The sequence below is a fragment of the Staurois parvus genome, unplaced genomic scaffold (genome assembly GCF_062004578.1).
Source record: "Staurois parvus isolate SC_StPar_1 unplaced genomic scaffold, SC_StPar_1.0 ptg001041l, whole genome shotgun sequence".
Taxonomy (NCBI): domain Eukaryota; kingdom Metazoa; phylum Chordata; class Amphibia; order Anura; family Ranidae; genus Staurois; species Staurois parvus.
The window spans coordinates 159,899-184,184 of NW_028318837.1; the positions used below are offsets into that span (position 1 = coordinate 159,899).

The 24,286-nt window shown below is 44.8% G+C and overlaps 1 protein-coding gene across 1 annotated transcript; it reads left to right on the forward strand.

The window, feature by feature from the left end:
- The first annotated feature begins 1,564 nt into the window (after positions 1-1,564).
- Positions 1,565-23,105, forward strand: DHRS7C (dehydrogenase/reductase 7C). The gene is made up of 7 exons (XM_089657909.1): positions 1,565-1,714; positions 3,047-3,206; positions 8,820-8,932; positions 13,635-13,845; positions 13,952-14,044; positions 15,745-15,900; positions 20,994-23,105. Exons 2-7 carry the CDS (start codon positions 3,053-3,055, stop codon positions 21,200-21,202), a joined length of 936 nt encoding a protein of 311 aa, XP_089514035.1. The 5' UTR covers positions 1,565-1,714; positions 3,047-3,052; the 3' UTR covers positions 21,203-23,105.
- Positions 23,106-24,286: the final 1,181 nt, after the last annotated feature.

The window sequence follows — 24,286 nt, forward strand, 5'->3', positions numbered from 1 at the left end:
AGTACCCGGAGGAAACTCACACAGGCACAGGGAGAACATGCAAACTCCAGGCAGGTGGTGCCGTGGATGGGATTCAAACCAACGACCCTAGTACTGCCAGGTGGAAGCAGGGGCGGACTGACCATTTGGAAACTCAGGCACTGCCCGAGGGCCCGGGGTCAGTAGGGGGCCCCATGAGATGCCCCTGGTACCTTTTTCATAGGCTTTTTTGAGTTTGGGCAAGGACACAGGGGCCCCATGATCCCCTATTGCCCGGGGGCCCCATGAGTTGTCAGTCCGCCCCTGGGTGGAAGTGCTAACCATTTAGCCACTGTGCTGCCCAACAATGGCCATATGGCTTAAGTCAATAAGGGGGCTTTTGAATCAGCCAGTCCCTTCATTATAAAGAGGCGGGGCACAGAGCAGCCATAGTGTCAATGTATTAGAAGATGTTGTACACAGAGATTAGAGTCAGTTTGGAAACTTTAATTTTGATTGCTAGCTCTTTGGACAATTAACTTAAGTTTTAAATTAAGTTTTATGGACAGTGTTATAATCGGGGCTTTTTTTCTCAAAAAATAGGTGCAGGAACTCCCCTCTTCTGAGTCACTTCTTGTCTCTGCCCCCTACCCTCCTCTGAGCACCGTCCCTCAGTTCCACCCCCTACCCACCCCTAGTACCTCTCCTTTTAGAGAATACAGAGCCAAGTATTTTGTGGTGCTAAATAATTTGTATGGAATTTGTTAATGATAACAAGAAAAGCAGAAAAATAGATCTCCCCCAACCAGCAGCAATGGACTCCCCAGCAACAATAGATTCCTCCATCAACAATGGACTCTCAAAACAAAAGACCACCCCAGCAACAACAGACCCCCCCAGCAGCTACAACAAATTTATCAGCAGCTAGCGTCAATGGACTCTCCTAATGATAACAAGAAAAGCAGAAAAATAGATCCCCTGCAGCCAGTAGCAAAATACCCCCCCCAAGAAACAATAGATTCCTCCAGCAATGATTGACCCCCAAAACAAAATACCACCCCAGAAACAATATATCAACCTGCAGCTACAACAGATCTCCCAGCAGCCAGCATCAATAGACTCTCCAGCAGCCAGCAACAATAAACAATAGATCCCCCTCCCTTAACAGTAGATCCCATTCCGGCCACAGCTGACCCCTATCAACAATATATTCCGCCACCAGCATCAATAGACCTCCCCAGCAATAATAGACCGCAAAATAAAAAAATCCCGTTCAGTAACAATACAACACCCAGCAACAATAGATCCTCCAGCACCCATTGCCATTACATCCATTCAGTACTGGAGGTGCCGGAACTGTGTTCCTCCGCATTCCCGCTGAAAAAAAACCCTGGTTATAATATATGTCCTCTCACACTAAAGGTTCGATCATCTGAAGGTGGAAATCCCACTGAACCCCCAATTTGGTTCCTGTAATTGAAGTCAAAAGCTAATGATTTCTATTGCCGGGTCTGTGGAAGGAATCCTGGGGACACACAGGGAAGGGGACAAGGCAGAGCTGCACAAAGTCATTTGAAACTTGACCCGGCCGTGTCCCTCTGTCTGGATGAGACTCAGGGGCCAAATTTACTTCTTTCCCACAGCTGAGCTCTATTAATATCCCTGTGAGAGCTGCTGACACCCTGGAGGGCACCGAGCGACTCCGATCCTCCGGACATTTCCCAACCTTCCGCAGAGAATTAGTATAGATCTGCACGTGAGTACGCCCAGCTCACCGACTGAGAGTGTATTGTCTGTGTGTGGGGGGGGGGGGGCATTTCTACTGGGGGGGGGGAGTTCTGTAACTGGATCAGTTATACTACTTCTATTATAATAATGTCTGCAAATTAGAGGGGGGAGGCAATATCTATCTATCTATCTATCTATCTATCTATCTATCTATCTATCTATCTATCTATCTATTATCTATCTATCTATCTATCTATCTATCTATCTATTATCTCTCTATCTATCTATCTATCTATCTATCTATCTATCTATCTATCTATCTATCTATTATCTATCTATCTATCTATCTATCTATCTATCCGTTATCTATCTATCTATCTATCTATCCGTTATCTATCTATCTATCTATCTATCTATCTATCTATCTATCTATCTATCTATCTATCTATCTATCTCTATTATCTATCTATCTATCTATCTATCTATCTATCTATCTATCTATCTATCCATCTATCCGTTATCTATCTATCTATCTATCCCTTATCAATCTATCTATCTATCTATCTATCTATCTATCTATCTATCTATCTATCTATCTATCTCTATTATCTATCTATCTATCTATCTATCTATCTATCTATCTATCTATCTATCTATCTATCTATCTATCTATCTCTATTATCTATCTATCTATCTATCTATCTATCTATCTATCTATCTATCCCTTATCAATCTATCTATCTATCTATCCGTTATCTATCTATCTATCTATCTATCTATCTATCTATCTATCCCTTATCAATCTATCTATCTATCCCTTATCTATCTATCTATCTATCTATCTATCTATCTATCTATCTATCTATTATCTATCTATCTATCTATCTATCTATCTATCTATCTATCTATCTATCTATCTCTATTATCTATCTATCTATCTATCTATCTATCTATCTATCTATCTATCTATCCATCTATCCGTTATCTATCTATCTATCTATCTATCTATCTATCTATCTATCTATCCCTTATCAATCTATCTATCTATCTATCTATCTATCTATCTATCTATCTATCTATCCCTTATCTATCTATCTATCTATCTATCTATCTATCCCTTATCTATCTATCTATCTATCTATCTATCTATCTATCTATCTATCCCTTATCTATCTATCTATCTATCTATCTATCTATCTATCTATCTATCTATCTATCCCTTATCTATCTATCTATCTATCTATCTATCTATCTATCTATCTATCTATCTATCATCTATCTATCTATCTATCTATCTATCTATCTATCTATCTATCTTTCAGATTATCTATTTATCATCTATGTTTCTTTTCCTGTAAAGGTAAATATGGGGTTCCTCACATTTCTGATGTTGCCGTTGCTCCTCCTGGGAATCAGCGGAATTATCTATATATACCGGGAGGTTGTGCGGCTGATGTCGCGGTCAGCATTGAAGAATAAAGTGGTTGTCATTACGGATGCCATATCAGGACTGGGGAAAGGTGAGTCTCCGCTTTTTTTTTTGTCCTATAATTTTTATTTATTTTTATTTTTTATAGTATTTATATTATTGTTCTATATCTGTCGTCCAGTGTCAGTTAGTTCTGAATATTACAGTTCTAAGAATTCCAAATGATAAATTAAATGATAAAAGAAAACATGATTTTAGAATAGATATCAGCATAGAGCCTTCAGCATACACCAACTCAGAAATTCTCCACCGCCTCCTCTGTCAAATGCCAACACTGCTAGGTGGCCAGTCCAGGCCCACCTTCATCATGGCCTAAAGTGTATGTAACACCAACACTATTTTCTTGAATGGAATGTGGATGATCAGAGCCTCTATCTGTGGATGAGCAGAGCCTCTATCTGTGGATTATCGGAGCATCTATCTGTGGATGATCGGAGCCTCTATCTGTGGATGAGCAGAGCCTCTGGATTATCGGAGCATCTATCTGTGGATGATCGGAGCCTCTATCTGTGGATGATCGGAGCCTCTATCTGTGGATGATCGGAGCCTCTATCTGTGGATGATCGGAGCCTCTATCTGTGGATGAGCGGAGCCTCTATCTGTGGATGATCGGAGCCTCTATCTGTGGATGATCAGAGCCTCTATCTGTGGATGATCAGAGCCTCTGTCTGTGGATGATCAGAGCCTCTATCTGTGGATGATCAGAGCCTCTATCTGTGGATGATCAGAGCCTCTGTCTGTGGATGATCAGAGCCTCTATCTGTGGATGATCAGAGCCTCTGTCTGTGGATGATCAGAGCCTCTATCTGTGGATGATCAGAGCCTCTATCTGTGCATATCAGAGCCTCTGTCTGTGGATGATAAGAGCCTCTGTCTGTGGATATCAGAGCCTCTGTCTGTGGATGATAAGAGCCTCTGTCTGTGGATGATCAGAGTCTTTATCTGTGGATGAGCAGAGTATCTGTCTGTGGATGATAAGAGCCTCTGTCTGTGGATGATAAGAGCCTCTGTCAGGCCTTGATTGCTGTGGATGATCAGAGCCTCTATCTGTGGATGAGCAGAGCCTCTATCTGTGGATTATCGGAGCATCTATCTGTGGATGATCGGAGCCTCTATCTGTGGATGATCGGAGCCTCTATCTGTGGATGATCAGAGCCTCTGTCTGTGGATGAGCGGAGCCTCTATCTGTGGATGATCAGAGCCTCTATCTGTGGATGATCAGAGCCTCTGTCTGTGGATGAGCAGAGCCTCTGTCTGTGGATGAGCAGAGCCTCTGTCTGTGGATGATCAGAGCCTCTGTCTGTGGATGATCAGAGCCTCTGTCTGTGGATGAGCAGAGCCTCTGTCTGTGGATGATCAGAGCATCTGTCTGTGGATGATCAGAGCATCTGTCTGTGGATGAGCAGAGCCTCTATCTGTGGATGATCAGAGCCTCTGTCTGTGGATGAGCAGAGCCTCTATCTGTGGATGATCAGAGCCTCTGTCTGTGGATGATAAGAGCCTCTGTCTGTGGATGATAAGAGCCTCTGTCAGGCCTTGATTGCTGTCTGTGGATGATTCACTGTCTTTTTTTGTTACAATCACTGATAGGAAATCAAATATTTTTCAGATGTCAGAAAGTTGTCACTTTGTAGAGATTTTCTCTCACTCCCTGGAGCATCTATGGGAAATTGACACTGAAATGGCTTACTCTGATTTCACTGCACACTGTTAGCTTCTCACAATGTGCATTAGAAGCTGCAGCAAATCATGTAGAGCGTGCCTCATTTCATGGCTGGGTGATGTCCAGCATCATCTAACTCTTTTCTCCCCAGCCTGACTGTCCTTGGCCTGCCGCTAGGGTGGTCTGGATGCAAATCCAGCACTGCTGCAGACTGACACGTACCCAACAAGGCATTTTGATATTTGTATAACTCCTCCCAAGAGCCAGCCCACTGTTTGCATCAGTACTGAGGGCTCCTGACACCCCGGTCACACCAAACTTATAGTTATAGCGTTTACAAATGGTGGTATGTATACTGGATTTTTTTTTTCAATTACTAGTAATGGCGGCGATCAGCAACTTATAGCGGGACTGCAGCGGGCATTCTGACACTGAGGGGGACTGACTTGGTGTCACTGATCCCCAGTGACACCAATACAGTGGTCAGTGCTAATAAAAAGCACTGACACTGTACTAATGCCACTGAGCAGGAAAAGGTTAACATGTAGGGCGATCAAAAGGTTAACTGCGTGCTGTTTCACAGTATGCTTTGTGAGTGCTTTCCACTGCAAGCACACTGCTTTGTATGGCTCTGCTGTGCAGAGCCATACAAAGCAGCATGCAGGAGCTAACAGGGGAGAGATCTGTGTTGTTTATACACGGGTCTCTCCCCCATCTGAGATACTCGGCAATCGCCAGTCAGGACCCGGTGATTGACAGCTGAGGCCGCAAATGGTGGCATGGGTAGGGTGCTTGCCCCCTACCTGGAACTGCAAAATCACATATGTATACGTGATTTTGCACACCCAAACCGCCTTGTAGCAGTATTTCTATTCACTATTGATGTCAGTTAGTGTACCTCCCCACGAGGGTCTGTTAGTGCCAGATTGCCCACCACACTATCACAGCCTCACTATAAGTCATTGATCACTGGCATCACTAGCGTCATAACTGCGTAAATTCCAGTATACTGTATACACCAGGGGTCTCCAGACTGCGGCCCAAGGGCCAGATGTGGCCCTTTGCTAGCCTTTATCCGGCCCTTGGGGCACTATTCCTCTGACTGATACCAACAAAGCGACACTATTTTGTACACTGATACCAATGATGGGGCATACACAGAGTGGCAGCAGCAGAAGCCATTGCCTGCTGCCTGTGTGTCAATGGGCACATGGAGTCGGCTTGGGAGTAAGCCCGCATGAGTGCCCCCATAGCAAACAGCTACTAAGGGTTGTGGGCGGGGTTTGCCAGCTACAATGAAAGTGGGGGAGGCAGAGTTGGGTGTTGGGGGGGACAAGCATGGCCTGATTGAACAAATAGGGTGCATATATGGTGCCCCATGTAGTGGCTAACTTGCCCCCAACATTCACTCTATTGGCTTCCTGTCTTGCTTTTCTCTCACCGTAGCCAACAAACCCCGCCCACCAACTCTAGAACTAGAACACCGCCCCAAAACGACTTTTAACAAATCAGGAAGTGGCAAGGAATCTCCGCCCATATTATATTCTAGGGACAGTGCTCCGGTTCTACAGGTGGTGGGCGGAGTTTGTCAACTATAGAGAGAGAGAAGTGAGACAGGGCGGGGGCTGCGTCAGGATAGAATATGGGCGGGCATTCTGCCTTGCCGCTTCATGATTCGTCAATGGGGTGCTGGGCAGGTACAAGTTAGGTGCTGGTGGGTGTGAAGAAAAGCAAAAACAGGGCGCACTCTCTTCATGCATTACTGTCAAGAAACGCGAGTTCATTTATTTATATCGCCGTCAATTTTACGCAGCACTTTACACATATATATATATTCACATCGGTCCCTAACCCTCAAGGGGTGTACAATCTAAGGTCCCTAACCCTCAAAGGGCGTACAATCTAAGGTTTATTTAAAAGCATAAAAGTGCATACTCACAAACCAAAGGGGATTAAAACCGAGATAAAGAGTCAGTGGTGACGGTCCAAAGTAACGGTAGAACCCTATTAAGGTAGACTAACGCGTTTCGGGAGACGTACTCCCTTCTTCAGAGCTCTGAAGAAGGGAGTACGTCTCCCAAAACTCCCTGCAAGGTAATGTAATGTGCTAGTATGCATTATAAAGAAGTCGCAGTACAATAGTACCCAACATTTGTGTCAGTGACTGCAAGAATACACTACTCTAAAAAATGAAAGGAAGACTTTTTAATCAGAGTCTAGCATGAAGTCAGTGAAACTCCTGGGATGTTGATCTGGTCAGGTAACTAGCAGTGGGGGTTGTTAATCAGTTTCAGCTGCTTTGGTGGTAATGAAATTAACAACAGGTGCACTAGATGGGCAACAATGAGACGACCCTCAAAACAGGAATGGTTTTACAAGTGGAGGCCACTGACATTTTTTTCCCTTCTCATATTTTCTGACTGTTTTTCACTAGTTTTGTATTTGGCTAGGGTCAGTGTCACTACTGGTAGCATGAGACATTACCTGGACCCTACAGAGGTTGCACAGGCAGACCAACTCCTCCAGGATGGCACATCAATACGTGCCATTGCCAGAAGGTTTGCTGTGTCTCCCAGCACAGTCTCAAGAGCATGGAGGAGATTCCAGGAGACAGGCAGTTCCTCTAGGATAGCTGGACAGGGTCGTAGAAGTTCCTTAACCCATCAGCAGGACCGGTATCTGCTCCTTTGTGCAAGGAGGAACAGGATGAGCACTGCCAGAGCCCTACAGAATGACCTCCAGCAGGTCAAACAATCAGAAACAGATCATGGGGGTGGCCTGAGGGCCCAACATCCTCTAGTGGCCCCTGTGCTCAATGCCCGGCACTGTAGAGCTCAATTGGCATTTTCCATTGAACATCAGAATTGGCAGCTCCGCCACTGGCACCCTGTGCTTTTCACAGATGAGAGCAAGTTCACCCTGAGCACACGTGACAGACGTGAAAGGGTCTGGAGAAGCCGTGGAGAACGTTCTGCTGCCTGTAACATGGTTCAGCATGACCATTCTGGTGGTGGGTCAGTGATGGTCTGGGGAGGCATATCCATAGAGGGGCACACAGACCTCTACAGGCTAGACAATGGCACCCTGACTGCCATTAGGTATCGGGATGAAATCCTTGGACCTATTGTCAGACCTAAGCTGGTGCAGCCAGTGAGGAGACAGCGGGGGCCAAGTCCTGTGTGTCAATCGGAACACGGAGTCGGCTCAGGAGGAAGCCTACATGAGTGCCCCTATAGTGGTCTTGGGTTCCTCCTGGTGCACGACAATGCTCGGCCTCATGTGGGGAGAAAATGCAGGCAGTTCCTGGAGGATGAAGGAATTGATACCATTGAATGGCCCCCAGGCTTGCCTGACCTAAATCCAATAGAACACCTCTAGGATATCATGTTTTGGTCCATCTGACACCACCAGGTTGCACCTCAGACTGTCCAGGAGCTCAGTGATGCCCTGGTCCAGTTCTGGGAGGAAATACCCCAGGACACTATCCGTGGTCTCATGAGGAGTATGCCCCAACGTTGTCAGGCATGCATACAAGCACGTGGGGGCCATACAAACGACTGAGGACCATTCTGAGTTGCTGCAATGACATTTCAGCCAAATGGACTCCCCTGCTGGATCATTTTGCCACTTTGATTTTTGGGGTGTCTTTGAATTCAGTCCTCTGTAGGTCAATAATTTTCATTTCCATCAAATGATGGGGCATCCTTACGTTCCTAACATATTACCCCGTCCTTGACAGTATAGAGATCTAGTAGGAGATTCTTCCCCATTGAGATCTGATGGGTTTTCAAAGTGTTTCTTTCATTTTTTTGAGCAGTGTAAGTCCCAGCATGCCTGGGACCAGAGGAAAGGGTCCTGGGACTAATGTGTCATAGAGTGCTCTTCATTATTTCTTGCCCTGGGGCCCTGAAGGCTCTAGTTACACCTCTGCATTTTATTAATGGTGGAATGTTTTGCTTACTTGTGGAAATTGTTTTCCAGAATGCTCCAGGGTGTTCCATGCAGCTGGGGCCCGGCTGGTCCTCTGTGGGAAAACATGGGAGAAGCTGGAAGCATTGCATGATGCCTTGATAAGTGTCGCTGATCCGAGTGTGGTAAGAAGTGGTTTTATAAGTGCCATAATCGCATGGCGCCCCTCACCCATATTTACTATTAAAGTGGTTGTAAACAAGGCATTTGCCTAGGGCGGCATTTTCCAGGGGGCAGCACTGCCCCCTGGAAGAAGGGACCAGGTGGGAACTGAGGGAGACCTCAGGCTGCTCGATGGTGTATGCATAGCCCGTCTCTCGTTCCTGGGTATGTCCAGAGCTGTGAAGGCGTGTGTCTTTCTCTCTCATGCCGAGGGGGGATGCGTGTTAGTGAAAGACTCTCTTGGGCAAGGTTGTTGGTCAATATCAGGCTCTCCCTGCGTGCAGGGAGAGGGGGGGAGGGGGAGTCCAATTTTTGTGTTGCTTAGGGCAGTGCAAAACCAGCACAGTCTAAACCACTGGCGGGGGGGATTTGCAGTGGGAGAGATGATTTGCGCTTGGAGGGGAGATTTGAGGGGTAGAGGATTTGTGCAAGGAGGAGAATTTTTTTTTTTGGGGGGGGGATATTTGCTGGGGCATATGTGGAGAGTTAGTATTTGAGCTGGGGGGATGAGGGGGGGCAAAGATTTGTGCTGGGAGGCGGGATTTCATTAGGGGGGCAGATTTGTACTGGGAGGAGGGTAAATTTATAATTAGGGGGTAAACATGCAGATTAGTGCTCAATTTGTTTTTTTTTCAGGGGGGGGGGGTTTGGTGGCACATAATGCTCATACATCGTGGGGGGGGGTCCAATTTTTGATCGCTTTTTGAAATTTCTAGATGGGAAGGAAGTAGGTCAATATCAGTATTATTTCACTCCTCTCTGTTTTTCTCAGGACTCCATGCCTCTCATTCCCATGATCAGCTCACACCACTTCACAGATTTCAAATAATAAGGAGCAGGGGCGGACTGACCATTTGGAAACTCGGGCACTGCCCGAGAGCCCGGGGTCAGTAGGGGGCCCCATGAGATGCCCCTGGTACCTTTTTCATAGGCTTTTTTGAGTTTGTGCAGGAACACAGGGGCCCCATGATCCCCTATTGCCCAGGGGCCCCATGAGTTGTCAGTCCGCCCCTGATAAGGAGGTATACCAATATAAATATCACCATCCTTCTCCTTACTCTTCTCTCTCAGGAATAGTCGTCATGAAACAACAAAGAAAGAATAACCCCAATGGTGCAGTACAAATTACACCTTTAATTGCTTGAAAGTGGACAGCCACTTACAAAACATCTGAAAAAAAAATCGCCTATAAATACTGCAGTGTGATGTTGTAAGATGGTGGGTATCAAGCATTTCTCTCACCACCGCCGATTCCCAAACAATGGCGCTCCCACGTCACTTCCGATTCCGGCCCTGAACGTCACATCCGGTCGCCGCACAGGCTCGCCCTGACACGTTTCGTCACTTCCGACTTAGTCATAGGGATCCGCAACGTGTCAGGGCGAGACTGTGCGGCGATCGGAAGTCACGTTTTTCTAAACTGTAAAAATGCTAATAAAACGCAAATGCTCCTAAATGCTTCAGAACGCCACTAAAAATCGCTACTACCAATGTTTTTTATCCAGCATTTTTTGAGCTAAAAAAAAACCACTAGTGTGAATGGAGCCTTAAAGTTGCTGTAAACCTCAGACATGAAATATGTGCAAAGCATATTATTATTATTATACAGGATTTATATAGCGTCAACAGTTTGCTCAGCGCTTTACAGTATAACAGGAGACAATACAGCAACAATGCAGTTCAATACAAGAGGGTTAGGAGGGCCCTGATCCTGGGAGCTTACAATCTAAGAGGTATGTGAAAGACCAAGATGTACTAGACCGCCGGTGCTCGCCAGTTCACCAAAAGGTAGCGTGGCACTAGTACTGGCACTCTGTTGCATATGAGAGTCATCAAAATTTACCGACAAGTGCTAACAGAGATCAGGCCTGATTCTGCGAACACTGCAGTTTTGTGTGCAATGTATCAAGTGACAGTGACCTACTGACACTGCACTTGCAGGGGGAGAAGGGGGGGGGTAAGCAGAGGAGCTAAACGCAGGTGGTGGCAGGTGCCGGGGCTGATCCCGCTAACGCTGCGTTTTTGGGGACGCTATACTAATGTGAACGCTAGTATAGTGCTGATCTGATCAAAGATATTGATCCGTGCAGACACTATACTAGCAATGGAGGTTCTCTATAGTGTGTACTTGTCTCAGTCCAGAGAACTAAGTTTAATTTGTGACTGCTACTTCATTCCTCTGCTATTAGCATGAGTCACTTCTGACAAGTTTTCCTGACACCAAGAGAGAAATGGTGACAGTAGGAGGGACCTTCGGCAGATTGACAGCCTCAGCTCTGTTCCTGTGTGCTGTGTGGAGGGGGGTGTGCCCCTTCTCTCCAATTAGCTCTCAGAGCTCTCCTCACTGACATAACTTCAGCTCCCCGCCCCCTCCTTTTCAGAGCTGAGAGATTCTGTGTATATTCTGCACTTTGGATGGATGTAGGGGAAAATAGCAGCAGATAAACAGGTACAACATATGTAGGTGGATTTGTTCCATCTCTGTGTATCACCTGAGGCCAGTCACTTGAATTGAATTGAATTGAATTGCACGTATGATTTTTTTTCACATAATTACATTTTCCCAGCCTGGGCCAATATAAGACACATATTTCATAACTGGCCTATTCCTGTGGAAGAGGAGAATCACTGTAGTAGCCACCATGACTACAGTGATTCTTGCTGTCTTCTTCCAAAGAGGCAGGCAGTGTTGTCATGATCTTCTCCTAGTCCGATCAGAGAATTCCTTTCATTTATTGTGAAAATTACAAGGTGGTCTCTGCATGGCAACCCGTGCTGAGTGAGCAACCTCCTGTGTCCACTATGCAGGTGGGCAGCTGCTTGGCACTGGACAAGGAGGACAGCGAGGATCATTGTGGTAGTGGTGACTATTACAGTGATTCTCCGCCCCCGCAGCGGTTCAGCTAGTATGAAATACAACATATTGCCAAACGTATTGGTCGGCCTGCCTTTCCACGCACATGAGCTTTAATGGCCCCCCAGTCTTAGACTCTTCTGGGAAGGCCGTCCACAAGGTTTAGGAGGGTGTCTATGGGAAGGTTGGACCATTCTTCCAGAAGCACATTTGTGAGGTCAGGCACTGATGTCGGGGGAGGAGGCCTGGCTCACAGTCTCTGCTCTAATTCATCCCAAAGGTGTTCTATGGGGTTGAGGTCAGGACTCTGTGCAGGTCAGTCAAGTTTCTCCACCCCAAACTGGCTCCTCCATGTCTTTATGGACCTTGCTTTGTGCACTGGTGTGCAGTCATGTTGGAACAGGAAGGAGACATCCCCAAACTGTTCCCACAAAGTTGGGAGCATGAAATTGTCCAAAATGTCTTGGTATGCTGATGCCTTAAGAGCTCCCTTCATGGGAACTAGGGGGCCAAGCCTAACCCCTGAAAAACAACCCCACACCTTAATCCCCCCTCCACCAAGCTTTACACTTGGCACAGTGCAGTTAGGCAAGTATCGTTCTTACTTGCCAAACTCAGACAGATCCACCGGATTGTCAGACAGAGAGCATGGTTGGTTACTCCAGAGAACACGTTTCCATTGCTCTAGAGTGCAGTGGCGGCATGCTTTACACCATGGCATACGACGCTTTGCATTGCACTTGGTGATGTAAGGCTTGGATGCAGCTGCTCGGCCATGGAAACCCATTCCATGAAGCTCTCTATGCACTGTTGTTGTGCTCATCTGAAGGCCACACCAAGTTTGGAGGTCTTTAGCTATTGACTCTGCAGAAAGTTGGCGACTTCTGCGCACTGTGCGCTTCAGTATGCGCTGACCCCTCTCTGTCATGTGACGTGGCCTACCACTTGGTGGCTGAGTTGCTGTTGTTCCCAGTTGCTTCCACTTTGTTATAATCCCACTAACAGTTGAGCGTGGAATATTTAGTAGCCAGGAAATGTCACGGATGGACTTATTGCACAGGTGACAACCTATCACGGGACCACGCTTGGAGTCACTGAGCTCCTGAGAGCGACCCATTCTTTCACAAATGTTTGTAGAAGCAGTCTGCATGCCTAGGGGCTTGATTTTATACACCTGTGTCCATGGAGGGGATTGGAACACCTGAATCCAATGATTTGGAGGGCAGGCCCAATACTTTTGGCAATATAGTGTATGCATACATACAGTATCTGGGCCAATGTAACTATGGAAAAAAAAACATACATGCAGTTTAACATTAATCAAGCACCACCTTTCCTATGTAACCACCCAATGTGTAACAAAAAAGAAACAATATGTAACATATGAGAAACAATGTTTATAAACATTGTTCTTATTTTATTATACTGTAAAACAACAAATAAAATCCTTAATGCACTGGACTTTATTTATGGTCTTCCATTGCCAATTAATAATTGGTTCCGGGCCGGTGGAGGATTCCACCTGAACTGTCTGAAGTTCACCGTGGCATCAGGGGCGGACTGACCATTTGGAAACCCGGGCACTGCCCAAGGGCCCGGGGGCAGTAGCGGGCTCCATGAGATGCCCCTGGTACCTTTTTCATAGGCTTTTTTGAGTTTGGGCAAGGACACAGGGGCCCCATGATCCCCTTTTGCCCGGGGGCCCCATGAGTTGTCAGTCCGCCCCTGCGTGGCATCAGTGCTTTCACACAATAAACAAGCTGGTTGTTATTCTAAACTTTTAAACTTGACTTTCAATATGTGTCTGTCAGACCTTCACGCCCAAGCTGGTTCTCCTGGACATTAGTGAGGTCGATGAAATCGAGGCGATCGGTAAGGAGATTCTGGACTGTTATGGCTGTGTAGACGTATTAATCAATAATGCCAGTATGAAGATCAAGGGGCCGGCGCAGAGTGTGACGTTGGAGCTGGACAAGAAAATCATGGATGCCAATTATTTCGGCCCCATCACCTTAATCAAAGGTCAGACTGACTGTGTTTTGATTTTTGTTAATTTTTGATTTTGATTCATATGGTTGAAATGATTGGAAATTTATTCCGACTTATTAAACTTTCTTATCGTACTCAGCAATTCTGCCACATATGATTTCCAGAAGAACCGGTCAGATTGTCCTAGTGAACAATATACAGGGGAAACTGGGAGTTCCATTCCGGGCCGCATGTGAGTATTACTGGAGTAAAGTTTGATGGACTAGAAGTATGAAAATATAAGAACTCCCCTCTGTTGAAATACTCTGCGCTGCCGGAGGACTCCTCTCCTTCCTCTATAACTCTCCTCTCCTGAAATACTCTGCGCTGCCGGAGGACTCCGCTCCTTCCTCTATAACTCTCCTCTCCTGAAATACTCTGCTCTGCTGGGGGGACTCCTCTCCTTCCTCTATAACTCTCCTCTCCTGAAATACTCTGCTCTGCTGGAGGACTCCGCTCCTTCCTCTATAACTCTCCTCTCCTGAAATACTCTGCTCTGCTGGAGGACTCCGCTCCTTCCTCTATAACTCTCCTCTCCTGAAATACTCTGCATTGCTGGAGGACTCTGCTCCTTCCTCTATAACTCTCCTCTCCTGAAATACTATGCGCTGCTGGGGGACTCCGCTCCTTCCTCTATAACTCTCCTCTCCTGAAATACTCTGCTCTGCTGGAGGACTCCGCTCCTTCCTCTATAACTCTCCTCTTCTGAAATACTCTGCATTGCTGGAGGACTCTGCTCCTTCCTCTTTAGTTCTCCTCTCATGAAATACTCTGCGCTGCTGGAGGACTCTGCTCCTTCCTCTATAACTCTCCTCTCCTGAAATACTCTGCTCTGCTGGAGGACTCCGCTCCTTCCTCTATAACTCTCCTCTCCTGAAATATTCTGCTCTGCTGGAGGACTCCTCTTTTTCCTCTATAACTCTCCTCTCCTGAAATACTCTGCTCTGCTGGAGGACTCCGCTCCTTCCTCTATAACTCTCCTCTCCTGAAATACTCTGCTCTGCCGGAGGACTCCACTCCTTACTCTATAACTCTCCTCTCCTGAAATACTCTGCTCTGCTGGAGGACTCCGCTCCTTCCTCTATAACTCTCCTCTCCTGAAATATTCTGCTCTGCTGGAGGACTCCTCTTTTTTCTCTATAACTCTCCTCTCCTGAAATACTCTGCTCTGCTGGGGGACTCCGCTCCTTCCTCTATAACTCTCCTCTCCTGAAATACTCTGCTCTGCTGGAGGGCTCCGCTCCTTCCTCTATAACTCTCCTCTCCTGAAATACTCTGCACTGCTGGAGGACTCCGCTCCTTCCTCTATAACTCTCCTCTCCTGAAATACTCTGCACTGCTGGGGGACTCCGCTCCTTCCTCTATAACTCTCCTCTCCTGAAATACTCTGCTCTGCTGGAGGACTCCGCTCCTTCCTCTATGACTCTCCTCTCCTGAAATACTCTGCACTGCTGGAGGACTCCGATCCTTCCTCTGTAACTCTCCTCTCCTGAAATACTCTGCTCTGCTGGAGGACTCCGCTCCTTCCTCTATAACTCTCCTCTCCTGAAATACTCTGCGCTGCTGGAGGACTCCGCTCCTTCCTCTATAACTCTCCTCTCCTGAAATACTCTAATCTGCTGGAGGACTCCGCTCATTCCTCTATGACTCTCCTCTCCTGAAATACTCTGCACTGCTGGAGGACTCCGCTCCTTCCTCTATAACTCTCCTCTCCTGAAATACTCTGCACTGCTGGAGGACTCCGCTCCTTCCTCTATAACTGTCCTCTCCTGAAATACTCTGTGCTGCTGTTGATTATAATGCAGTGAGGAGTATAGGAGTATATTATTGATATCAGTGTCTATTTAGTGCCCCTGTTCCAGGTATACCTAACCATTTTGTATCCCTGTGCAGATGCCGCTTCTAAGCACGCAATCCAAGGATTCTTTGACTGTCTCCGTGCAGAAGTGGAAGAGTTCGATGTGTTTGTCAGCACTGTGAGCCCCACCTTCATCCGCTCGTACCACGTCCAGCCAGAGCCTGGGAACTGGGAGGCCTCCATTTGGAAATGTAAGACAAAATACCTTTTCTGTAACAAAGTGGCTAAGTGATTAGCACTTCCGCGTAGAAGCACTAGGGTCATTCATTCAAACCCCACCCACAGCACTACCTGCATGTTTGCATGTTCTCATGGCGGCATGACGTCGCTTCAGTCCTCCTAGGCCATAGAGATGCATGGAGGCCATCTTTCCTTCATTCATCTCTATGTCAGCTCCGGATCAGTTCTCGGAGCTACTGATTGTCCAGGTAAGCCCGAAAACTACCGGCAAATCTGTCACTTGGATCACTTTTAACTGAGAAAAATATGAATACTGGGGTTATATAAAAGAGAAGGGCGCAGCGCTAGAACACAATATAATTAAACCATATACATATAAAATGGTGACAAAGTGCCAAAAACTGTGCATAAGAATAATGATAGTCCTTTAAACATCAAATGGTGACTGAAAAAACGTGCGTCTTCCGGTGATCAGAGTAACTGAATCATGCACTCACCAGATGCATAATTCAAATATGCATATAGATGGTATCCCGATATCCATACGCAGTTATCTCATAAACGGATCTGGTCATCATCTAAGCACAGCAGTCCATCCAAAGAATCCTCTTATGAATCGTGTGTTGCCACACTAGGACACCCCTCAGCTGTCCCCTAAGAGACTCTGCAAGTATTAAACTCAGCAGGGTCCCAAGAAAAAAGCCAGGATGGTGTGATACCGTTTAAAATAAAGATTTATTGATCCAAAAAATAGATAGACAAGGACTGCATAAATAGACTGACCATAAATTTGCATAAAGATAACCACCGCTCCATGCGGTGGTATAATGTCTGGGATATGCTGCTCTTACCCTGACGCGTTTCGTGCCATGTGCACATATTCATAGGGAGTGTGTCAGCTAACCAGACATCTACTCCAAACCCTGTATATGTAGTATCTGGCAATCGTATAAGCGCGTCCGCCATTTTGCCGGCGTCCCTGCGCATGCGCAAAGCAGACATCGCTATGATGTCCGCATCTTAGTCCAGCGCCATTTTGTTGTGGTCTGCATTACCAACAACTACGATGCCAGAGACAAACACAGCTGTGCAGTGGGTATATAATCAGCAGTGAGCGGCTGTTTGTCAATACATACAGGGCTGGAAACAACACACAAGAAATGCAATGAGAACACCTAACTGAATGTTATAAACGCATGTATATAGATGCACATCCATATACCATAATCTGTTAAAACATTAAGTTAAAATAATATGTCTCCAGTATAAATATACAATAAATGCAATTACACAAATTACAAAAATTATACAAATAAAATTCAAAAAATGGATAGACATAAAAATAAGAATAAACAATATCCATATAAACATGATTAAACATATATTCGCAATGACCAAGAACCACAACATGATGTACACATAATGTGTAATTAGACAATAATGTATAAAAATGTTATTAAAAACCAAAGTAGACACAAGGTTGCATTGTATCCACAGATTAATAATAAATATTAAAATACTTGATAAAAGCGTAGAGGTATCAAGCATAATTATGTGCAATCACACAAATAGCAACATAAAATAACAAGCCCATCAGATAATAATATATAGAAATGTAAAAAACTAACAATTAATAGCACATACAAATAATCAACCAAAGTCAACTGTTATCGATAAAACTGTTGATATCAAACTCAACATTATGTCCTTTGGGATAAAAAGTGTCCAATTCATAAATCCACTTTGATTCTTTTTTTTGATTCTTTTATATGTTCTTTTTTTAAGTTGTTTGGTACTTATTGGCGCATAGCAGCTTTTCCATCTAGTGCTCACTTTTATCTTTACTTCCGAATACTGGGGTTATGGCATCTAGCTGCAGTCATAACCCCGGTATTAAACGTCAAAGTAATGACATATTTTCCCAGTTATGTAGGCCATAGACGGGTCGAAAACCGGCCATTTTTTTTTTTTTTAAAAAAAGAAAAATCGGCCGTTCGATCGGCCGACGTTACCACCAACGGTAAAAAAATCGGCCGATTTTCGTCCTGTCTACGGCCGGCATTTAACTCCATAATTACTTCTGTCCCTGCAGAGAGCTTCGCTATTATATTTTACATGAAAGTATTGCGGTTGCAACAATGTATCCATTTGTATCCATTTCGGACCTTTTCATATAAAATATAATAGCGGACTGGAATTCTTCTTTTTCTTCTTCTTCTTCTTCTGCTTCTTCTTCTTTTTCTCCTTCTTTTTCTTTTTCTTATTTTTCTTCCTCTTCTTTTTTTTCATCTTCTTTTTTTTCTTCTTCCTCTTCTTCTTTTTTTTCTTCTTCTTCTTATTTTCTTCTTATTATTTTTCTTCTTCTTTTCTTTTCTTTTTCTACTTCTGCTTCTTTTTCTGTTTCTGTTTCTTCTTCCTCTTCTTCTCCTTCTTTTTTTCTCTTCTTCTTTTTCTTCTTATTTTCTTCTTTTTTTTTCTTCTTCTTTTTCTTCTTCTTCTTCTTTTTCTTCTTCTTTTTCTTCTTCTTCTTTTTCTTTTTCTACTTCTTATTTTTCTTCTACTTCTTCTTTTTCTTCTTTTTGCAGGATTTTTTATTGGTAAAATGATCGGGCGATTTTCCCATCATTGCCGGGAAAATCGGCCGACTTTTGACCCAACTATGGCCCCCATTAGGCAGTTGGCAAGTGGTTTTTAAGAACAGGAAGAGATCGTAATGTATCAGAAATGACTGGTAACATAGATACTATTCACCCCTGTCTTGTGAGGTGCAGGAGACTTATGGGGCCTCTTGCTTCTTCTTAGGAAGGCGCATCCCAGGGTATATCTTCGTATCCTTGTTCAAGGTGTAATGATATTCTGGGTGATAAAATATGGGCTAATAGATTGTAGCACATGATCATAGGGAAGTATTGTTGCAGTTAGAGAAATTGTATCTGAAGGATCTGCCGATCACCAAGAAACACTTCCATACTAGACATGTGCAGTTCGTTTCATTCTAAATTGAAATTCGGAGATTTGGATGTATCCGAATGCCAAATTACAATAGTAATGAGTTTAGAAGAATCCGAAATAATAATGAAACGAAATTCGGCCCCAAATTTGAAACAATTCGAAAACACATTCAAAGACAAATTCAAATTAGAAAGCAAATTTGAATTTGAAAACAAAAAAATAATAAAACAGAACAGAAAATAAAGGAATAGAAAATAATAGAATAAGATAGAATAGACTAGAAAAGCAAAGAAAAGAAAACAATAGAATATCAAAGTAGAATAAAAAATAAAGTCATAAAATAGAAAAGAACATAATCAATTAGAATAGAATAGAATATATTATAATAGAATAGAAAATCAAAGAATAGTATAGAAAAGAATAGAATAGAGGAAAAAAGAACAAAATAGAAAAGAAAAAAATAGAACAGAATACAAAAGAAAAGGATAGAATAAAAAAGAATAGAGTAAAACAGAACAAAATAGGATAGAAAATAAAGGAATAGGATAGAATCAATTAGAAATATTATTATTATTATACAGGATTTATTTAGCGCCGACAGTTTGCTCAACGATTTACAATATGAAGGGAGACAATACAGTAACAATACAGTTCAATACAAGAGGGTTAGGAGGGCCTGATCCTGGGAGCTTACAATCTAGGAATATAATAGATTAGAATAGATAAGATGAGAATAGAAAAGAAAATCAAAGAGTATAATAGAAAAAATCATTGGTGTCAGTGGGAGGAATAGTGCCCAATAATTGGTGTCAGTGGGAGGAATAGTGCCCTACCATTGGTGTCAGTGGGAGGAATAGTGCCCCATAATTGGTGTCAGTGGGATGAATAATGCCCCAACATTGGTGTCAGTGGGAGGAATAGTGCCCCATCATTGGTGTCAGTGGGAGGAATCGTGCCCCATCATTGGTATCAGTGGGAGGAATAGTGCCCCATCATTGGTGTCAGAGGGAGGAATAGTGCCCCATCGATGATATCAATTGAAGAAATAGTGCCCCATCATTGGTGTCAGTGGGAGGAATAGTGCCCCATCATTGGTATCAGTGGGAGGAATAGTGCCCCATCATTGGTGTCAGTGGAAGGAATAGTGCCCCATCATTGGTGTCAGTGGAAGGAATAGTGCCCCATCATTGGTGTCAGTGAGAGGAATAGTGCCCCATCATTGGTGTCAGTGGGAGGAATAGTGCCCCATCATTGGTATCAGTGGGAGGCATAGTGCCCCATCATTGGTATTAGTGGGAGGAATAGTGCCCCATCATTGGTGTCAGTGGGAGGAATAGTGCCCCATCATTGGTGTCAGTGGGAGGAATAGTGCCCCATCATTGGTATTAGTGGGAGGAATAGTGCCCCATCATTGGTATTAGTGGGAGGAATAGTGCCCCATCATTGGTATTAGTGGGAGGAATAGTGCCCCATCGATGATATCAATTGAAGAAATACTGCCCCATCATTGGTGTCGTGGGAGGACCAGTTTGTCATTGTCAATGGCAGGAACTATGCCACATTGATGCTGACAGTGGGAGGAATAATGCCCCGAGGGCTGGATAAAAGCAAGCAAAGGGCCACATCCGGCCTCAGCCGCAGTTTGGAGATCACTGCTCTAACCGCTTCCCAACTGCCCTATAGCAGAAATACTATACGTCATTTTGCTTTTCCGGGTAGGGGGCAAACCAGCTGTAGCTGTCAGTCACCGGGTCCCAGCCAGTAATTACTCGCCGGCGCCCGGTGATTTCTGAAGATCTCTGACGGGGAGGAGACCGGTTTTGTTTACTGTCAGCTCAGGCACACTGCACAGCACAGCCATCCAGAGCAGTGTGATTACAGTGAAGCATACACCCCCCCCCAGTAATACACTCTCTGCACACAGTTAACCCTTTGATCACCCCTCATGTTAACCCCTTCCTGCCCACTGCCATTAGTACAGTGTCAGTGCTTTTTATTAGCACTGATCACTGTATTGGTGTCACTGGGTATGTCAGTAACACCAAGTCAGTTCCCCCCAGTGTCAGATGTTCGCTGAATGTTCTTGGGGTTGGAATACAATGCAGACCATGTCCAGCGATGATTCGGTCTGATATATGTTTCTCGGTTTTAGTCTTTTTCAGAAAGCTCTCCTATGGCGTGCACCCCGTGGAAGTGGCAGAGGAAGTTTTGCGCACGGTTAGCAGGCGGAAACAGGAAGTCTTCATGGCCAATCCCATCCCCAAAGCCGCCATTTATGTCCGAACCTTCCTGCCGGAACTATTTTTCGCCGTGGTCGCCACCGGTGTGAAAGAGAAACATTTCCTGGAGGAGGAGAAATGAATGCCGCGATATTGGCGAGGAGAAGCCATCTGACGGTCCTGCTGAATTCTGATCATTACACTTTGCTGTCATTGTGTTCTATTACCACGCTCACTGTTGGTGCTTATATATGTTTTATATGTATAGTGTATACGGAATTATATAACTATGTATAGAAGAGGGTCAGACATTGTACAGTCTGGTGACAGGCAGCCAGTAAATGGCTGTGGAACTACAAGTCCCAGCATGCTCTGTGAGCTGAGAGGGGTGTGCTGGGACTTTACCAACATCGGAATATCTACTGCTTGCCAACCTCTTATATTGATGAAGCTTTATCAGTTAAAAAAAAAAGTTTGGTGAAACACGGGCAGGGGCGGACTGACCATTTGGAAACTCGGGCACTGCCCGAGGGCCCGGGGTCAGTAGGGGGCCCCATGAGATGCCCCTGGTACCTTTTTCATAGGCTTTTTTGAGTTTGGACAAGGACACAGGGGCCCCATGATCCCCTATTGCCCGGGGGCCCCATGAGTTGTCAGTCCGCCCCTGAACACGGGCATATCTATCTTCCTGAAATCCAGGACTGCCACCACCATTAACTGCTGGTCTGAATATAAGCAGCAGGTGGGCTATTCCTGAGAATCGATGGCAGATCCTCTCCCGGAGGATCAGATTCTTCCCAACAAAAAACACTGACTTGCCTTTATGCACATAATTTGATTTGAAACGCTGTCTATCCTCTTTACATGTTGTTGGGTTCCAGATTCTGGGGTGCCAATTTATAAAAATAATTTTTTTGGACGAATGTCAAAAGCATTTGTCCAGCTGTGTCGAATTCTGATTGTAATTTCCTTATTAACCCCCATGGAAGAGAACTATATTTCCAATATATTTAGAAAACAAAATTATATATGTGACATATATTTATAATATATTGGTCTATGTTAATATCTTTTAACATTTATTCTAAAAAAAATGTAGTTTAAATATATTTTCTAAAGGCATATATTTAAAAATATATTTTTTAAAAATGTATACTTTTTTTTAACATACAAAAAGCCAACATATATTTTTACATATATTTGTAAATGTATTCTAAAAAATGTAGATTAAATGTATTTTCAAAGACATATATTTGAAAATGTATTTCAAAAAATAGTTTTCATATATTTTTTAATATATAAAAAACGCATTTTTTTATATATATATATATATATTTAAAAAAAAAAAAAATATATATATATATATATATATACATATATAGAATTCTATATTTCGAATTCTCTCTCTCTAATTTTATATATATATATATATATATATATATATGAATGAAATATATTGAATAATATTGTAGTATTTCAAATATATGTCAATATATTTGGGAAGAATATTTTTAAAATATATTTCAAATATATTTTTCTTCCACGTGGGCCTGTGATTGGCAGCTCCATCTAGGGGCCATAATGCTGTATTTTCCCTGATTTGAGTGCTTTAGGAACAATATCACAATATGGACACTAGATGGAGTTGGCGGACGTACGTAATCAACAAATTCAGCAAAAATACGGTCAGAATTCACCATGGTCGGGCTTGTGATACTTCCCCAATATTGCTTTTTAAATTGACCTGTAGGTGTCTAAGTCCTTTCTATAAACTTTATTCAGAATGATTGTGGAGACTTCAGAGGGGAAAACTGAGGGTGACCCATGAGGAATAAGGGAAGTGACAGGTACTCTTTGTGGGTATAGTACAGCATGTGATTGCATTTTGTACATTTGAGGGATCTATGAATGTTTGTAACATGTGGACTGTACAGTACGGAGGACGTTTGTTGTTGGATTCTATGGGATACAAGGATTTCTGGGCACTTCAATCCGTATTCTGTCCTGTACTGCCTCTACATGACATAAAAAGGAGGAACACTTCCCTTGTCGGCTTCTTTATTTGTATCTGAAATGTTAGAGAAGTTCCCTGTGAAACCAAGTAATGAATATTAAGAAGGATGGTGGTGTCCCCCTGCGTAGCCAGAACCAGTTGTATATTCCCACCCCACCCCAGCATGCCTAGGGCCAGCTGTATATCCCCACCCCACCACACACCCAGGGCTAACTGTAGGGCCCCCCCCCCACACACACACCCAGGGCCCCTGCACACCCAGGACTAGATGTATCTCTCCCCCCCCACACACCCAGAACCAGCTGTACATCCGTCTCACCCGCACACCCAGGACTAGATGTATCTCCCCCCCCCCCCCCCCGCACACCCAGAACCAGCTGTACATCCATCCCCCTGACACCCAGGACTAGATGTATCTCCCCCCCCCCCCCGCACACCCAGGACCAGCTGTACATCTTTCCCCCTGACACCCAGGACTAGATGTATCTCCCCCCCCCGCACACCCAGAACCAGCTGTACATCCATCCCCCCGCACACCCAGGACGAGATGTATCTCCCCCCCCCCCCGCACACCCAGAACCAGCTGTACATCTTTCCCCCTGACACCCAGAACTAGATGTATCTCCCTCCCCCCCGCACACCCAGGACCAGCTGTACATCCGTCCCCCCGCACACCCAGGACTACCAGGACTAGATGTATCTCCCCCCCCTCCCCCGCACATCCAGGACCAGCTGTACATCCATCCCCCCACATACACCCAGGACTAGATGTATCTCCCCCCCCCCCTCCCCCGCACACCCAGGACCAGCTGTACATCCGTTCCCCCCCGCACACCCAGGACTAGATGTATCTCCCCACCCCCGCACACCCAGGACCAGCTGTACATCCATCCCCCCCCCCGCACACCCAGGACTAGGTGTATCTCCCCCCCTCCCCGCAAACCCAGGACTAGATGTATCTCCCCACCCCCGCACACCCAGGACCAGCTGTACATCCATCCCCCCCCGCACACCCAGGACTAGATGTATCTCCCCCCTGCACACTCAGAACCAGCTGTACATCCGTTCCCCCCCGCACACCCAGGACTAGATGTATCTCCCCACCCCCGCACACCCAGGACCAGCTGTACATCCATCCTCCCCCCCCCCTCACACCCAGAACTAGATGTATCTCCCTCCCCCCCGCACACCCAGGACCAGCTGTACATCCGT

Coding starts and splice junctions, on each gene's coding strand:
- DHRS7C (XM_089657909.1), top strand. CDS start 3,053: ATGGGGTTCCTCACATTTCTGATGTTGCCGTTGCTCCTCCTGGGAATC. Junction 13,846..13,951: donor CCCCATCACCTTAATCAAAG/GTCAGACTGACT, acceptor TATCGTACTCAG/CAATTCTGCCACATATGATT. Junction 15,901..20,993: donor GGAGGCCTCCATTTGGAAAT/GTAAGACAAAAT, acceptor TCTCGGTTTTAG/TCTTTTTCAGAAAGCTCTCC.